Source organism: Pygoscelis adeliae, unplaced genomic scaffold (genome assembly GCF_000699105.1).
Source record: "Pygoscelis adeliae isolate BGI_AS28 unplaced genomic scaffold, ASM69910v1 Scaffold290, whole genome shotgun sequence".
In the NCBI taxonomy this organism is placed as follows: domain Eukaryota; kingdom Metazoa; phylum Chordata; class Aves; order Sphenisciformes; family Spheniscidae; genus Pygoscelis; species Pygoscelis adeliae.
Genome location: NW_008823965.1, coordinates 1,353,336 through 1,371,777, shown reverse-complemented (window position 1 = coordinate 1,371,777; position 18,442 = coordinate 1,353,336). Strand labels below are relative to the sequence as shown.

The 18,442-nt window shown below is 36.4% G+C and overlaps 1 protein-coding gene across 8 annotated transcripts in view; it reads left to right on the top strand.

Annotated features, from left to right (window-relative positions):
* Window positions 1–18,442, top strand: part of BCAS3 (breast carcinoma amplified sequence 3) — a 373,363-nt gene that overhangs the window by 42,467 nt on the left and 312,454 nt on the right. For all 8 annotated transcript variants that reach the window (XR_663607.1, XM_009323994.1, XM_009323979.1 and 5 more), the window contains exons 7-8: window positions 9,115–9,222; window positions 13,385–13,461. Coding sequence is in view for 7 of the 8 variants with exons in the window: in XM_009323994.1 (XP_009322269.1) it covers window positions 9,115–9,222; window positions 13,385–13,461 (185 nt within the window). In the remaining variant the exon portion in view is untranslated. The remainder of the gene's footprint in view (window positions 1–9,114; window positions 9,223–13,384; window positions 13,462–18,442) is intronic.

Sequence of the window (18,442 nt, the reverse complement as noted above, 5' to 3'; positions counted from 1 at the left end):
TTCACCTTTAATCTGTTCCCTTTGTTCAAAAAATTAGTGGTTTATTTGCATATTGTATGCACAGATGGCTGTACTACTTTTTGTCTAGTAGTTGTTTTGGCACAATCACACGAGTCCATCTTTTTTTCTTTCCACACATGAGCGAACAATGTGGTATTCTTCTGGTATGTCTTTTTTTTTTTTTTTTAAATTCAGGCTGAGACTTGTAGTTTACCTGTAACAAAATGGTTTCTGCAGAGTTGATGACTTTTTGAAAATATTTTTGTTATATGCCCGTGAGACTATGAAGATGGTGAGGTAAGAGGATAAGATGGAACTTTTTTTACTAGACCGACAGACTTGCTCAAAATCTTTGAGGAAGATAGAAGAGTGAAGTTTGTATCTCTTGGTATTAGCACAAATATTTTAGTGCTGTATCAAATAATTTCCTCTCTTGTATTTAAAGGATTAGATTTAGTAACATGTGTCTAAGATTGGTACAGGTTTTTCTTGTTTAAAACTAAGTGCTTCCATGTTTTTTGCAATTTGTGGTACACTTAAAATGTCTCTGCTGCTTTGTGTTTCACTGCTACACACACATTTTTAGGAAGTGTCACTTTCTCAGAAACGTTACTCTGCTTTTCCTGATTTTGAATGAATCTGTTAAATACCGTGAATGGAAGTAAGAAAATTACTTAGAGTTGAGTTTTCAGGCTTTTATTGTGAAAAGCTGGGATGCAGAGAGCCAAGGAGTTTTAGGGGACTAGATGGTGAAAGTCTTAATGAAAGCTCTTTCTGCAGTGGTGTTCAAGGAATAAATAATGCAATCCTTGGATACATATATATTTTTTTTTAAGAGTTTTTATTCTGGTATGCATCCTTCAGAAAGAAGGTGAGAATATTGCAATACTGAAGAGAGCTCAGAGGAGGACTGCAAATATGTGCTAGGGCTGGAAAACAAACCTTACAACGTAAGGCTTAAAAATGTTTTTTGCTATCGCAGATTAATTAGCAACTGGATTGCTTTGGATGCTTATTGACTTATGGAAAAGATAACTGAATTCAGTGAGCTTCTTTGTGTTGTTGACAGAGACATAAAAGCTGAAAAGCAGAGTATGTACAAATGCTATCTTGCAATAACAAGTAATTTCATAAAAATAAAATTATTCAAATGTTGGAACAATTTACCATAAAAATAGAGGACTCATTGTTGCTCACAGTCTTTTAAGACAAGATTAGGTTGCTTGGTAAAAAATAATTTCTTTGAGCTTCTGGGACGTTTGATGCGTGGCCTGGAAAGATGTGATCCTTCTAGTATTGAAATCTGTTAATCTGAGCAAACCTTCGTCGGGGGCCTTGAGGAGAACAGAATTGCCTTTGCGGTCTCAACGTGCTCATAATATTACTACAAAGATCATAATCAAATCTCATGCTTCAAATTTCCAGTGTAAAGGTTCGGGAAGAAATTTTTCCAATATACGATTAATTAACTCTGTACTGTGTACTCTGGTTTTGTTTTGCTCTTCTTCCCCTTCTGTGAAGCATCAGAGAGTGGCCACAGCTAGAACAGGTTACTGGATAATCTTAACCACTGCACTGCTGTTTAGAAAGTTGTATTTGTGTCACTGTCAGGGTCCTCCTCATTCCTATATGGAAATAACTTTTTCTTTACCAGTAACTTATTGGTAGATCTGAGGCATTAAAGAGTAGTGATTTTTAAAAATCTTTCTGGAGTAGCTTGCTGTACAGATCATCTGGGCGTATGTTGTCCAGCCAGTTCCTTGCACTTGCTGTCACTTCTCTCTCTCCTGTTTTCTACGTGTGACGTGTTGTTTGGTGCCAGGGCTGAACTGCTTTTAAAGCATTTGAGCTAGGTATAAGAATAGATATTTAGGTGAAACTTAATGGCCTGCATTAGACAGAAAGTCTAGGTGATGTAATGGTCCCTTCTGACTTGACAATAAAATAAGCTGTCTTTTGTAAAATATGTTTTGAAGCTGTATTCTATTTAAGGCACTTGAAATTTAAAAAAAAAAGTTTAAATGTTTCTGTAAATGTTAAATCCCACAGATTGTAAGTATTACAATCTCTCTAGTAAGAGATTGTTGTATTATTAGGGTTTTTTGAGTATGATCTCAGGATAAGTTTTAATATTGTTATCTCTTTTATTAAAGACACTGAAAGTAATTAAAAATAAGACTATTTTCTATGTTGGGTCTGCTGGGCTTGAAAAAATGACTATTGCAATTTGCATGCAAATAAATAAAACCACGAGAGAAATATATGGGAATGATGAAGAATGGTACTAGTGTGGCCATAGTACAATGGAAAGTAAGTCTGGGAACATGCAGTGCAGTAACAGACATACGCTAATGATTATATTTTTTTAGAAACAGTGAAAGGTTATGATTTTGAAAACTAAATTGTACTTCAGAATAGAATAATAAAACCAGTCACCTGACCTAATTTCGAAACACATTAAAATAGAGCTTTTTTTTTTTGTGAAACAAAACTTTAAAGATAACAGACAAATTGTGATGGAATAATTGCCAGATTTTTTTTTTAATTCATCATTTTATTTTTATGTAAACTAGTGGTAACTATATAACTGTATGATAAAAGTCAGATTGTTTTTGACTGGAAGTATGTGACCTGCTGTCTGAAGCTGGTTTAGTGATTGCTGTTAAATTTACTGATCTGCATAACATGTACTAGAAGGCTTGAAGTTTCTCTTAAGTTTAAATGTTACTAGCCTTTCCTAGGGGATGTAATTCCATCTTGTGGATTTTTGACTTTTTCTAGCAGTTGGTACTCATGTGTAAGGAAAGCAAGATTTGGCCTCCAAGGCATGTAAATAGCATTTTCTAGCTGCTAGGAAGCAGTGTTCTCTAATTGCTGCAGTAACAAATACCATTTTAGTCTTTAATAAAATAAATTAGTCAGCTATATTTAGCAAGACATTTTCTGTAATTTTTGTCATATCTGGGTTTTTTGTATCTAGCTTCAGAAGGTAATGGACATTGTTCTGTTGAGGTCAGCAGAGATTATATTAAGCTGCTCCCGTATACTGTGCAGTAGCAACTCATACCATTTCACAGCCCAATCCCATCAAATTTGAATATGAATTTGTTGGGTGTTGTTTAAATAACTTGCCAGATAATGCCTGGAAGTATCAAAACTGGAATAGTGATTAAATGAAAGACTTTTTTATCGTATGTTAGATCAAGTATGCTGATGAGTAGAAGTTCTTCATGCTTTTTTTTCCATTATAGAAAACTCTCTATGTTGCCCTGCACATTAGGAATGTCAATACATGATGGAAGAAGAGGAAGAATTTTTTTTTTTAATGTGGAAACTATAAAAGAGAAAGAAAGGGATCATTACTCCAGAAAACCTACTGCTAATATGTGCAATATTTGTCCTGAGTAAATACAGAAAGAAACTGCCTTGTAAGGGTACAGAACAAGGCAGATGTAATGTAATTCTTTGTGTAATTAGAGAAAGATGGAGCTCATTGTAATGCAGTTTCAACAGGCGAGAGCGACATGCAGCGTACTGCAGAGTGGTACCTTAGACGAGGATCAATTTATACATAGCAGCTGGAAATAAGCTATTTCCCTTGTTCCATCACGTGAAGACAAGTTACCAAAAAGACTCTGGATAGAGAATGCTGTAGTGATTCTCTGCGGACAGCTACGTTGTCTTTACTAAAGAACATGAAGGCATAACAACTGAATCAACAAATGTTGAGGTTAACTAATCTTTAAAACGTTTTTCTTTGTGACAAGCTTTGATAGGCTATTTGTAATACTGATACTGCTTAGAATCCTTCTAATCTCATGTTCCTGAGAAGTGATAGTTTTTTCTATATTTGTTAGATCAGTCCGTGTGATCGCTTCATGTGATTTCACTGATAATTTGATACGATTTCAGCTTCTTCTGAAGTTTTCATTCATTTCGTCATTTTAATACATTAACACATTCGCTATTAATAATAATTGATTGACTGTTTTCTAAAAGAAATTTACAGAGCCTGTGTAAAGGAGTGTAGGTGATAGAAAATAATTTTACTGTAACAATGTCCTGTATAACTGTATACTTTTCCCTAATGAAGGTTGTAATTACTATTTTAGCAATTTTATTACTATCTGAAATGTGTAATGATGCCATAACTTCTGTCATTGTTCCCAAGTGACATCATTGTGTATCTCATCAAACTTATGTTGTATACATGTAGAGTAAAAAAGGTAGGTAGATGGAAATGCTTCCCTTGACCTCTTCTTCTAAAGATTCTAGCCCTATATTTTGTGAAGATAGTGCATCATTGTATATTTTATACCATGTTGGCCAAACAGCTTCCATTCTAAGATGATTTTTTTTTTAAATGCCACAATTAACTGGAAAATGCCTCACGTAAAGAATACCTTATAAAGACCGGTGGTCAGCTTTCAGCAAAAGCTCTGTTTCAGCTTTACGCCTCAAACTTTCTTTTTTTTCTTTCTGGACTCATGCGGCCATTCTGTAACTGATGTCCATTCTCTCTTTGAGTGGGATGTTGTTCATCACGTGGCAGAGTAGGGAGAGGCAGCAGGGAGGAAAGTAAAGACTTGTGGCAGAGTAACATTTTTCTAGGCACAGAAAATTTTGGCCTCATGTTGGTTCCATCAGTCTGCTTTTTTTTTCCCCATATAAAAAGTGTGTGTTTTTTGTACAGTATGTTTGTCTCTGTATGCAAACATTTTACACAGAGCTTTTATAAATGGTGTGACTCATTGCTAGCAAATCTGTGAAGAGGTGATAGTTATGTCGTGATGCATAAGCACAGATGTATTCAAGTGCCAGCTGTACAAGGCATCTGTTATTTTTCTTCTATCCCTGCACTGCAACAGTCAAATAGAAGAAGATACAAGAGCCTGACTGTATTTGTATATTTATTAATGCCAACATTTTGAAGTTGTTGGTGAATTTATGCCCATTACTTTTTAAAGAAGTTGTTGATATCTCTGCATTAAGCAGCTATTTTAACAATCAGGATACATAACAAAAATTTGTTGATAATCTGTGGGAGTAATGTGCAAGAATTTTATTTGCAACAGACTTAATCTTATTACCGAACTGCAAAAACCAGTGTTTTCACATTCCTGTCTTAATCTCTTCCCTTCATGTAATCATCACTGGTACACTGACATATGATCGGAGCCCTTCTCATCAATGAGACTTGCAGGAACCTTCAGTTTATCAGAAGAAAAGCTTCTTAGCCAGAAGTCTCCTTGTTTTATTTTCTCCCAAAGGATGCTGGTTTGTTAGCATAGCCTAGGATAGATAGGCCATCAACTAGTATATTTCAAGCACATTTGCTTACAATGTCTATATGATCCTCTGATGAAATGAATGGTAATTTCTGAAACAGAGCAAGATGTGGTAACTTTAGTTTCGTACAATTCTAAGGGTTCCAAGAACTTCCAATTGTCAAGACATGCTTTTGCAAGTTTGTGGGGCTCTGTCTTGCAATCTGTGGTGGTTTTGGTGTGGTGTTCTGTGGCAGTTTGGATACTTCTGGTTTTGTATCTCAAATTGAAATATATTGATTACACTAAATGTTATCTTTTTTTGTTCTCATAGGTGGTGTCATTTTGAATATTTACTATTTGATTGTGGATTTGCTTGATAATTTAGTGAAGAAAATTATTAAGAACAAAGCATTATGCCTAAGTAAATTTTTCTAGGGATCCTGCAAAGGACTCCAGGATGTTTATCAATAATGATGTGTTGTCTTACTGAACACAGTAATTTTTTGTATATTTAAATGGGGCATCTTGCTTAGTGTAAATCTTCCTGCTATGTGGTAACATAACAGGATAATGAAATAACATATGTGGTATAAATGTTATGGAAGAAAGGAAACACATTCATCCTCTGCTTTTTGATCTTGGCGAGTTTGGGTTCAAATTCTTCTTAAATAATGAGTTAAAAGGAGTTGAGATGTCTAGCTTTTAAGAGCTATATCCAGGACTCAGTCTAGATTTTTAACTTTAAGAATGTAAAGGGAACACTGTAATTGAGTCTGACTTCCTCTGCAACGTGGGCCATAGAAATCCCTGAACTCCGTTTCAAGAAGATTAGGAATTAGGAGTAGTTCAGTGGAGGTCATAAAGCGTCAGAAAAAGCTGCATTGTGCTGCAACTCTGTGGTGGCAAGCCAGTTCTAGCTTTTGCAGCCCTATTGCACATCCTTTATTGCTCAATTCATGTGCTTCTACTTCCTTTCTTGCTTCCATGCTTGTTAGACCTTTCACTGAGGCCTTTTGGTGAACTAACCTGGGGGAGAATTCCCTCTAGAGGAGAAAGAAAAGACAAAGTGTTATTTTTCTGTTGATTTAATATGCTAAAATGGGTCAATATAGAATCCATTGCGTATCAGAGGCTGGGAAGGAAAGTGCACAGAACCACTGAGCCTGGGCTTTTGACATCACTGAAATGGAGGAGGGAAGGATAGCTCTTGTTACTGCTTGTGAGTAGTGTAGGCTAATCAAGGCACTCTTACTATTCTTTAAGTGCTAAATGAAATCCTTAGATCTGTGTCTGTAATCCTCATTCTCCTGTTCTAGACGAATTGATCTTGCTGCTAGCTGAGGAGATATAGAAGAGGGTAAAGAAAGACCATTCAAAAGGCTCATGCTTTTAGGATTGTTGAGAAATAATGTCTTTGGAAAAGAAATGAAATTTTGCAGTGTTGGAGAATCCTTGCTATATGGTGTTCTGTTGAACAATAAAATTAAAATCCTTGATTCCCCCCCACTTCCCCCACCCCCCCAGCAAGTTGAAAAGATGTTGTTGAGTTGTTACTGAGGCCTAATCGAAAAAGAACTTGACATTATGGATCCCAGCATTGTATCATTCCTTGTTTAGGTACACAGCTTTTGGAGTAGAATTTATGAATTTAAATTACGTTAATTCACTGAATGTTGTGTCTCATGAATTGAGAGTGCTCAGTAGCAAATGAGGTTCATAACAGCCATTACTTTGAACAGGGAGAGGAGCTAAAATAACCAGAAGGAAATGGCAGAGAGAAGTGTTTTCTAGTGATTGAAACTTTTTTATACCTTTCCACCTTTGAAAAGCTTGCCAAAGAAAGAGCAAGCGCTTGTGCTTCCACCCTTTTGTGTCATAGTTGGTAGATAAAGCACTTAGCCAAAAAATGGGACTTTCCCATCCTTGGCTATCTGAAGACTTGTGATAATGCTGAGTTCTTATGGAATAAGAAAGGACTACAAGCGTGACTTTCTTGCTATTGCCATTTGTTTCTGCTGATTATGTCCTAGGAGCATCCTCAAACGTATTTTTTTCTGATCATAGATTGCAGTGTACCATGGAATGAAAAGAAAGATAACATTTGGAAGGAGGGCTTTTGAATTGAGCTAGGTAGAATTTCGGAGTACTTCTAACCTAGTCCGTAGTACTACTTGATCATTAGCACTTGGAACTCAAGTTTGTTCGGTTTTTTTAGCCAGTGCAGTTTAAAAAAGCATTGGTAGAATAGTCTTACCATGATCAGCCAAAAGGAAGGTATGACATCATAATAATTATTCATTTGAGTGATAGGATTATAACCCATAATTTTGTTGGTGCAATACATATTAGAAGGTACATACTCTTGAGTTGTAGTCATGTAGGTAGCTATATGTCAAGTCAAACAGTCAAAATGGAACTGTTCAACACAGGCTTACATGGAAGTAGTAATCGGTATCAATTATGCTAGTACAATTTTAGCTATATCAGCTTCTGTGATTTCTGTTTTGAACTAAGAATCTATGTACCCTTTTATCAAAATAATAATTTCCTGTAGGTAATAAATGTACTTCAATAAAAAAAAAGTTTGTGCGTAGACCTTGCTGTGGTTTTTTGCTTTTTCTAGCAGCAATGAGCTTCTAATGTGAAGTTACTACACTTGAGTCTCACTGTTTTAAAAGTGTTTTTGAAGGGCCTTTGAAGTGCTTAAAAGTAATAAATAGCACCCTCTACTTATTAGCCTAGGTATGTGCCTAGAAAAATGTATATTTTGGGAAGAATTTCAGTAGGCGAAATGTCAAAACTTATTTTTTCCATTACTTGTTTGACAGTTGTCTTTCTGTGCATATATTGTTTCTCTGCTGCATACTTATTGTATGTATCACTTTATTATCCTGAGGCATTTGGGGTAAACAGTTGGCATTTGTACTCCAGTTCTCCGGAAAATTCTCAAGCAGCTTGAGCAGATCCAAAAGACAAGCAAGTGTTGTGTCAGGAATTGTGTTAAACTCTGTAAAATAAAACAGATATGGGCAAGGGGAAACACCCTCTTTTACCAATACTTAGTATATGTTTGTACAGCTGGCAATTTGTGCTCCTTCTTATTCATTGACCTAGAAGTAGCCAACATTTTAATGCGTTCTTGGAGGGGGAAAAAAAGGTGTTATGGAAAAGAACTGCCACATCAAAGCCTCTCCTCAGCTTGTAAAATGGTTTCCACCACTACCTTCCTCAACCCTATCGGAACACTCAGCACTTTCTCCCTCTCAAAAGAAAGCAAGCCTTTTTATTAAGAAATGGCCTTAGAGTTTTATTTATATTAAAATGATAAAAGTGACACAAAGCAGTTGAAAAGATCTATATAGTTCAAACAAAAGTCCATCAGAGATGTAATGTAAATTCTGTGTAATGTGTCTCTATCAAATCAAGTCATATGATTCAGCTGTTGCATAGAGTGAAGTAAGTACTCACTTTAGGAAAGTGTTACTCTGCGGAATATTGTTTTAAGTAACTAGAATGTAGTCTAAAACTTCATGCCTATCAAATGGCTTGTATTTTGCTGGTCAGATCTGATGTTCCAAAGTCTTATTTGTGACAAAGGAAACTAAGTGCTTGATAATTGTTTGCACAATACAGGTTCTTGACCATTGTGGATGTCGTAATTCAATTTTAGTTGCACCTTCCCTTAATGTGGAAGGCTTATATTGAGCCTTTGTTCTCCAGCATTCTGCTCATATTGCTGGATTTTTCACTTAGTGTGCTAAATAATACAGGGAGGCTGAAATAATTTTAAAATAATTTTATGAAAAATCCTTCATTCCATTAAAATCTTTTTTATTTATTGTAGCACAAGCCCACCTTACTGCTGTGTGGACCTTTATTCTTTGCGAACAGGAGAGATGGTCAAGTCCATACAGTTCAAAACTCCTATCTATGATCTGCATTGCAATAAAAGGTAAGGATGTTTACTATACATTCTTTCTGTGTTAGGGCATGTAAAATTTCAGTAATGAATACAATTTCTGGCGTATGTGCTCCCTGACTTTATTATTTTGACTTTCCTGTAAGCATAGCTTTGGTTCTCCATTTCTCAAGTAATATTTCAGTTTGAGTACGACAATATGCTTCTCCAATGGCTTTCATACAAGAAGCTCAAAACATTTTACATCTGAAATCATTTAAGCTTCTTGCAGTTGTGATGAGGGTGAGCAGGAATCATTGGAATCCTCTGTCATCCACCTACAGATGGAGAAATGGGATCATCGAGAGTTTAAACAGTATAGAGCACTACAGAGTTTGTCTCTTTTCTTTGTGTTCTGTTGTTCTGCCAGATATATTGCCTTCTTGCACATCCAAAAAAATCCTAGTGTGCAGTCTGTGGTCTATAGAAAATAATGTTCCCGTGAGTCAAATAACAAAGCAGCATCTCTTATTTGGGATAACGTCACCTAACTTCTGAGACAAAATGGCTGAGTGTCAGGTTGAAAATACCTTGTTTCCATAGAATTGAGAGTTCAAATTTTTCTGCATTAACTTCAGATCTTCATCTTTCCAAGACAGGCAAAGCCGAACACCCTTGTAGTTACTTTTTAAGACAGAAGAGAAAACCCGGGATCCCTACGTGAGGATCTTGATCATCCCTTGGTACTCCTGATGAGAGAGTTTGATGCAGTGACTTTGGTCAAAGTCCATGATTGTGCTGCTTACTTCAGTGCTTCCTTCCACCTGGCTATTACTGTTATTAGTCACTGTATGTCTTGAGGTACCTTATGGAAGTTGTGGAATATGATTCCTGTGCTAAAGGTAGAGCGCTGAATGAAGAAAGTGCTGCCTTTCTTTGACAATATGTATTTATTTGCTGGAATTGATGGTACTTCAGTAAGGAAGGTGGCATAATAACATAAATCATTAAGAACAAAACGAAACATCAGAATGATACGTTTCACGTGCCTGTTTTGTATGGCAGTAGGTAGCATGCTTGCATCTGTGAAGACCATAAAAGAATATGAGCGTGTATTGAACTCATGCAACTAAGGGAAGGTAGCAGTGTTGGAGATTGGACAGGGGAAAAAAAATTAAAAAAAACCCCAAAACTCCCCCAACCCTAGAAGCCACAAAGGTTTTGTTAAACAGACATTTGTCTATCACTGTACCATCAAAATCTAAACATTAATGACTACATTAGGTCAAGTAGAAGTTACAGAAGAAAAGTAGTACTACTGAACAAACACCTTTATTACCACAACTAACCTAATAATGAGGAGAATATTTTGATGGTGTAAATGTTTAAAGAAGTAAAGGATGGTAGTGGTTGGTTTTCTTAAATCCCCATCAATCTGCTTATTGTAGGATGTGGGTATGATTGTTATATCAAAAAATAGTTTCACTGAAGTAGTTGAGTTGGTGAGAGTTATGTGCCATGAATAGATCACTGTTCCTTTAAAAGCTGTCAGAAGGAGTTCAGTACTTATCTGTGCAACTGTCCCTTGAAAAATTTAAAGTTCCCTTGTGTACAGTGTGATGATAGTAAATCTTTCCAGTCTGGCCTCCTAGCAGAAGAGAAATCCAATTGTAAAAACAGTCAAAAGGCAAATCATCGTTCAAAGTCTCTCCCAACTAAAAAGTCTTTCCAGGTGCTAATGTTTCTTTTCCTAAGTGGTAAAAATGGAAAAGCTACTTCAAAGCTGTGTGGCTGTATCCAGGGTAGCTGCTTTTCTGGAATGTATCGAATTCTGTTATGATCCAAGGAAAGCTCGCTCTTTCAGATTGCAAATGCATTAAATGTGGCCAAGTGCAGTGCTAATGGTGCGTTAACCATACTATAGACTAATGGAGTCCAAAATTTGAATTTAAAGTAAAACTTCAGTTGCAGAAGAAAGGAAAACTGTTTATTATTTATGTATTTATACTCTAGAATCATCCATCTGGTAGGTTTCATTTATGCAGAAAGACAGTACATCTTCAAAGAGTAGAAAACAAAAATCTGCAGGATTGGGAAATATTACAATCAAACATACACAGGTTTTCTATATATACTTAACATTTGCACATGCATTCAAAGTCTTTCCATTATTCATTGGTTAACTTTCTTTTAGGCCTTGTGGAAGAAGTTGGAATTGATACATTTTCTTTTGTTTTTCTCTCCTGCAGTTTAAGCAATTGGAAGATATGTTGTTTAACTATACTATTTTGTCCAAAACTAATATTAATTTATATATGCAGAGTTTATAACTTTTCAAAATTGAGATTTATAAATCAGAAGGGGGTGAGGAAGCATCTTTTTCACAATGAGCGCTACAAGCAAATAAAAATCCTACATGAGTTTCTTGTATGACTTAATGCATCTGAATCCCCCTTGTTGAGTTATGTATTCTGCCCTCTTCTTACTTTTGCCAAGTAAGTTGCTCAGTTGAGAGTGTACGTGTGCTTCCCGTTCTAGGTCTGCAAATCTGTGACTATGAAAGACTTCTGTCCGAAAATGTCCCTTGATTCTACCTCCCTTCCAAGAACTTGTGCTGCTTCTTGTTTCTAGATAGAGGCGTACTGATAAACAGAGCAGTGACAACGTCCCAGGATGAGATGTTATAAACCAAAGAGACCTGAAAGAATTCGAGATACAGAACAGAGCTTATTGCTTTAATCAGCTTCTGTATTAGACAAACAGAAAGGCTAGCGTTATACCAGCCTGATGAAAAGGCTTCAGGAGTTACCTTGGGAACTACAGATGCAATCTAAGTGTTTTGGTAAATGTGTTGGTAAAAACAGTAGTAAAATCCAATAGCAGACACACAGATAAATCATGCCCATTGGAGGAGCATGACTACCGTTTTGTAGGTAGAAATTGTGACTCAAAACTTATTTATATATCTGAAAACATCAGCAAGCACGTGGGTAAGGTATATATTTTTATTTTAGTGTAGTCCTTCACCAAAGAGTCTTACAGGTATTGAGCTTTCATGGAATAAGAAGGAGGTGTTCTTGTGGCTAAACAGTTAAAAATAGGGAGGAAAAAAAAGAGGAGTTAATGGCTGGTTTTCACACTGATGGGAGATAAGCATCACCCTGTACCCAAGGGTATGTGTTGACACTGATGTGATTCACCATCTTTTTAAACATTATTCTATACTGTAATATGCAATCATAATTTTCAGATAAAGCATTAGGTGTGTATTTTAGTCAGAGATAAAATTGATTTTTTGCCACATCTCATCTTTACAATTGAAACTATTAGAACAGCATTTAATAATGTTCCATATTGTCAGCTAATTAAAAAAATACTCTCTCATTCTTCCTAATGAGAAAATAATCAGATTATTAATTATGTCATATGGCTAAATGTTCCAGATAGCTGGTAGATTTCATCTGTTTATTTGTCAGCTTTCCAGGTGGTTCTTTCATTTCAAGAGTTTAAGAACTTAGTTTTGGGAAGTCATCAATGTAGATGATGTCTCCTAGTTACAAAGCTTTCAAGATGCTTGACTTTCCAGATTTGGCCTCTTAATTTAGACAGCACGGTGTTTCATGCATAGTTATCACGTGGCTTTTGGTCTGTTACTTGGTTTCAAGTAATGAACAGGTTTTTTACAATAAAAGTGTGTATGTGTACAAGTGAATACATAAACATACACCTGTAATTTTGCTAATTGACACAAATCCTGCTTCTCTCAGCTGTATTTGTGTGCTGATGTTCTTGGTATGAAAGAAAACCCCCGCTTTTAGTAAATAAGATGGTTTAATAAATTTGCAATGAGATGGGCAATGGGATTATTTCAAATTTAGCTTGTGTTCTACCGATTGTTGATTTGATTGTTATTTGAGTCACTGAAAGTAATTCAGGATCCTTGCAATTCCATTCTTTCTTTTTAATGGAGCTTTTACTGCAGGAGGTATATCATAAATATGCTGTGTTGTTCTGTATCAGATCTGTGTACTTCCTGAAATGAAGGTTATGTGGTTGGGATGAGAGAGAATCCTCAATAACTGCCATGTATTGGTAACCTGGCAGTTTATCACTGTAGAATTTATATTGATGCTTTTGAAATAATTACATTTAGATATTGAATCTTTAAACCAATGCATTTAATGTTTAAAGTACACATTCCATTCTGTGTTTTCAGGATACTTGTTGTAGTCCTGCAAGAGAAAATTGCCGCCTTTGACAGCTGTACTTTCACCAAAAAATTCTTCGTTACAAGTATGTATAATTATTAACAGAGTTCAGTCTTTTTGCTCTAGTGGTGGAGTGAGATAAAACAGATTTTTTTGTTGTTGTTTTTCTTTCTAAATCCTCAAAGCAGGTCTCCATGACTTCATTTGGAGTTTCAGGAAATCTGTTGCTTTGGAAAAAAAACACCAAAAAAAAGATCCAAGTGTTACTTTGGCTCTTTTGCATATTTATTGTTGCTGTAACGAACATCTCACTGTTGTGAAGAGTACCTACACTGACATCCATAGGCAGCTGAAAAATTCTGTTGTTCATTTTGCACAAATATGTGCAAAAGTTTCAGGTTTTACTCATAAGCAGCAGTTTGAAAACACATCGACAACGACCTGCCCACTTTTCATTTTTTGTTGTTCCTTAGGCCCAGGTACGTTATTGTTTTAGTTTTTTTTTAATGTGTCCTCACTTTAGCTGGCCCCAAAGCTCAAGCAGGTCAGTAAAGTGTTGCAGTAAAAAAACTATAGGCAAGTGTTTGCCTGCAGGTGCTTTTGCATATATCTTGAGCAAACAACTGTTTGCTCGGAGTCCCCTTTGTCCCTCTGTACCCCACAACTTGCCTCTCAATAGGAGGCAATTGATTGTTATGGGTAAGGTGCTCTCCAAAAGCTCTACTGTAAGTGTCCCTTTGCTGCCCCAACATCTGTAACACAGTAATTGATATGTTAGTAGAGAAAAACGGTGTGTTTTCTACTGCTTGTGCTCTGCTCTGTCACTGGATGTGGTTAGAATAGGATGTTATTTACCTGCTCCCAAGACTGTGTGTGGTGTCTGTGTAATGCTAAACAGCGAGAAAAAATTAAAATCGTTATCTCTCCAAGCAGTTAGTGACTAGTGTTACTGTTTATCAGTTAGAATTGCCTCTTAAAATCTGTAGATTACTGAGGGATCATAATTTACTTGGGAAGGATCAGGGTTTTATTGTTAAAAAGGAGAATCTGAAATTTCCTGGATGTATTTTTGGTCACAGTGGGAAAAGTTCTAAATTGTCTTTTCATGTTATCTGTGTATTTTTAAAGAAAAATCTACTTAGGAGAAGCTCTTTCTTGTAATAGTTTGAAAAAAAAGCAGCTTTATGCAGTAATATTAAAGCTGCCAATAGGTGTCAGTTTCTTCCTATGCATGGCTGTAAGATCCTAGGAATCTGCTGGGGTTCAGTGAAGAGAGCCAAATGGGAAAAGACTTGTTTGTGTCCTATTCCTCACTCCTTTTTATTCCACCAAAGAGAATGAGGGTACAAGCCTTGCTTAATTTTAGATGAAAAAATTTAAAAAATGCAATTAAGTGTGTATTTTGACAATTCTCGTGCTTTTCTAATTCCAGTTATTGTTTGTTTTTTTTTTTTAAAAAGGTACTGCAATTTGGTTTTAAAAATTAATCCACTGAACTGTATTTTGAGGAACAGGGATATTCTATTCCTAACCATAACTTTTGATTTGGAGTGCATTTTTGTGAAACAGCGGTGGAATTTAAAGAGGATAAAATAAAGCTTTTGCAGATATTTAGCAAAGTATTTGAAAAACCAAACTCCTGAAATGTCACTATTCATGGTAAATTTCTCCAGCTGTGCTGTGTTTTTAATACGAGAAAGTAAAGATGTTCTCAAACTTTGTTCTAGTTCTGGGTTCCAAAGCTCGGTTAAAGACACGCCTCATTCTGTACTGGGCATTTTGGAAAGCTGCGGGACCCGGCAAACAGCTGGAGCTGCTGCCACCGCAGCCCTTCCCCTGTCGCCACCCCGGCTTGCCCGTGGCCAGTGATGGGGTGTGACTGGGCAAAAAGACGTGTGCTTTTTTCCTAGATGAATGCGTTTCTTGGACCTGTGCTGGCGAATAGTTTTCCTGAGGATTTTGAAGCTTAGTTGTTTCACTTTATAGCTTATGCTATCAAGCAGGAGTTATGCTCTGGCTTGTTGAAGGCTGCAGTAAAGCTTTTGTCTTAAGCTTTCAGATTTCGTATGTGCTGAAATCTCTTCGACCTAAGAGTATATCTTTAAAGGCTTAAGTTCCTTTGATGTGTTTTGAAATTTGATGTAAATGAGCTACCTCGTTAGCTGCATAGATTTTTGATAGTCAGCCAACTGGCCAGCAACTGGACTCTTTTGCCTTTTTTTTTTTTTTTTTTAATTTAGGAAAGAGCAGTATCAGTTTAAATTGGAAAATTATAAATCCTTGAAAAGGAAACTTGGCAAAAGATCTTATGGGCCTCTTTGTTTCCCTTATTGGAGCATCCCTGCTCTGCAGGACAGTCAGCCGGTGACCCATCTGGACCTGTCCTCAGCTGGACAGTGGCAGTAAAAATGTCACTGCCTGCCCAGAGACTTTTTCGTCATGAAGATTCTCAGCTGTGTTATCTGACTGCTTTTGGTCAGAAGCAATGGCATAAAAGGTCCAAAATATTAAATGATGATCACTAGCTCTTTGAAGACATTTCTGTTACTGTGTAAACCACTGCGCAGAAAATCTTTTTTTTAAGAAGATTTGGTGATGATGTGGAAATCACATCTTCCATCCGTATCAACTAAGTGGCGTGGGAGCCTTAGAACCTCATTGAGAGAGCTAAAAAGCAGACAGAATTAAGCAGGAGCTCTCATCCATTTTGTTGACTATTTATACATAGAAACTAAATGCAGAATGTACAATTAAAAACAATGTCAGGAATTCTGAAGTTTGGTGTTCCTCAGAAATGCTAATGCAGCTGTGTTGCACATGAGTAGTATTTGTCTTTCTGTTTTTGTGGTTGAATGTGTTGCTTAATATATTGTTGTAATAAATATACCATAAAATATTCAGGATGTAGAACATGGTCAAGTTTGTGCTGCTGTTAGGATGTTTAACTCCTGCATTTCCTGATTTTTCTTGAGGAGATTTGACATAGTACTAATCTTCTTTTTTTTCTGCATGTGATTAGATGGAAATGTGCTGATTTGACTTGAATGGCAGTGAGCCAGCACATTTTATTTGTGCCTTTTGTAACAAAAACTCAGTGTACAGGTGCTGCAGTATTGGAGTGTGAATTTAACACAGGTGCTTAAACTTGAAGGGAAAACATACTGTAGATATTGTAGAAAAATTACCAGGATACCCTATAATCTATCCTGTGTGGTATTCTTATTTTTAAATGTCTGCTAAGGAAAGGCATAGCATCGGTCTGCAAAGAACTCATAGCGGTAACTTTCATATGGCACGCCGTTCTCTGCTGTGCTTATGCTTGGAGCCAACTCCATTTCATTAAGAAAGGACTTGCATCAAGGGGAAGATAAAACCAAACGGTAATTTTGCATCCTGCACTGTTTTAAGTGCTCACGTGGCCAAACTAAAAAAATTCATTTGATGCTTATAATAAGAATGTGTTTCCTTTGGTAGTTGTGAATGTCAAGGTGTGGATTTTAAATAGATTTTTAAATAGTTGCGTTTTATTGTAGTTCAGTTAAGATTTCCTTCAGAGTCTTTTTCTGAATACTGCACGTGACTGAACGATCAGAAACGAAAGTGATGTACAGGCTTTTTTCCCCTACTTTGCTCTAAACAATAGATGCAGAAAAGCTGAATTTCATTGATTTCTATTACATCAGTGCTCCCTCAACCCTTCTCCAAAAATGCTTACTTAGTGGAACGTTGATGATTATGAATATGGCCTGATGGATACTTTCTTCTCTGTAAAGAATATCCTTCCCACCCCCTGGGCCCTAAGTAAAGATTATCACAGATAACATCATGCATGTGGCATCATCTTTGTGTCTGATAACTAGTGCCTGCTCAGTTTCTCTGGCCCTTCCACTCCTCATATTGATATATTCTCCATCCATTATTCTCTAGGGATGAAGACAGTTATTGCAGCCATTAGCTGGCACCACATTTCTATTGATGCTGTACAGCTAGAGCCTTAAGAGGTAATTTTCCAGATTTTAGTCAGAGTACTTTATTGTATAGAAAGTCTCAAAAGACTTGCGTAACCACAAGCCAAAAATTATTCAGTATATATTAAATGCAACCCACCTGCACCTCAAAATGAATAAAAAAAACCCAAAACCAAACGGTGCTTGATATTCTAATTTGCAGTTTGGATGGGGTATTCCTATGTTCACTGACATTCACATGCAAGAAATAATACGGTGGTTTCAGTTTGTCACAGGTCTGATCTGGAAATCATCTAGACTTTTTTTGTACGTTTTTGTTAGCTTTGTTAGAATTCCTCTTCCCTGATCGGCAGACAGGGAGCAGTTTGATCTCTTTGCTTTGAAGTAAGAACGCTGGATGTCTTATGAAAATGTTTAATGCCTGAAGAGTTACGTTCTTTATGAAGTTCTGTTTGTATGTTTCCCTTCTCAACTGTGGTCAGTGAGTGGTATTTATCCTGGCTGTCCCACATGGTACAATAACTGATAGGATTCCTGTGTCTGTGCAGGGAGACAAGTCTTCAGTTTAGATCGAAAGTCCTTAAGGCAGGTGAGAAGCGAGCTCCTGTTTCACAGTGTTTTTCTTGATCCATGAAGAGAAGCCAAGTATGATCCTGTGAATTGTATATAAGCTGTTTTTATACACACACGTGCGCACACACACACATACATACACCCCCCCCTTCGTGTAATTTGTAACTGCCTTCCCTGAGAAATGTTGATTTGATCTTGCTTTGCTTTTGCTTTTTAACAGCGTTGTTTATAAGAACGTTTTTTCCTGAATGTGGGAATCAGTATATCACTATTACAGGATAATGTTGAAATACTTTTTGAAAAGGTCTTTAGGGCAGCACGGTAGATTTATGGAAATGAATGTCTTCGTTGCTTACAGGGTGTTCTGCTATATTGCAGGAAAGTGTAAATACAACAGAAAAATTGCGTAAAGACAGAAATAAGGCATTGGTACCCAAGATGTATATCTATCGTATCTCCTGGGTTTGACAGTTCTAAAGATTATATGTAGAACAGGAAGTGCTGTTTGTTTCTGTGTAAGTTATT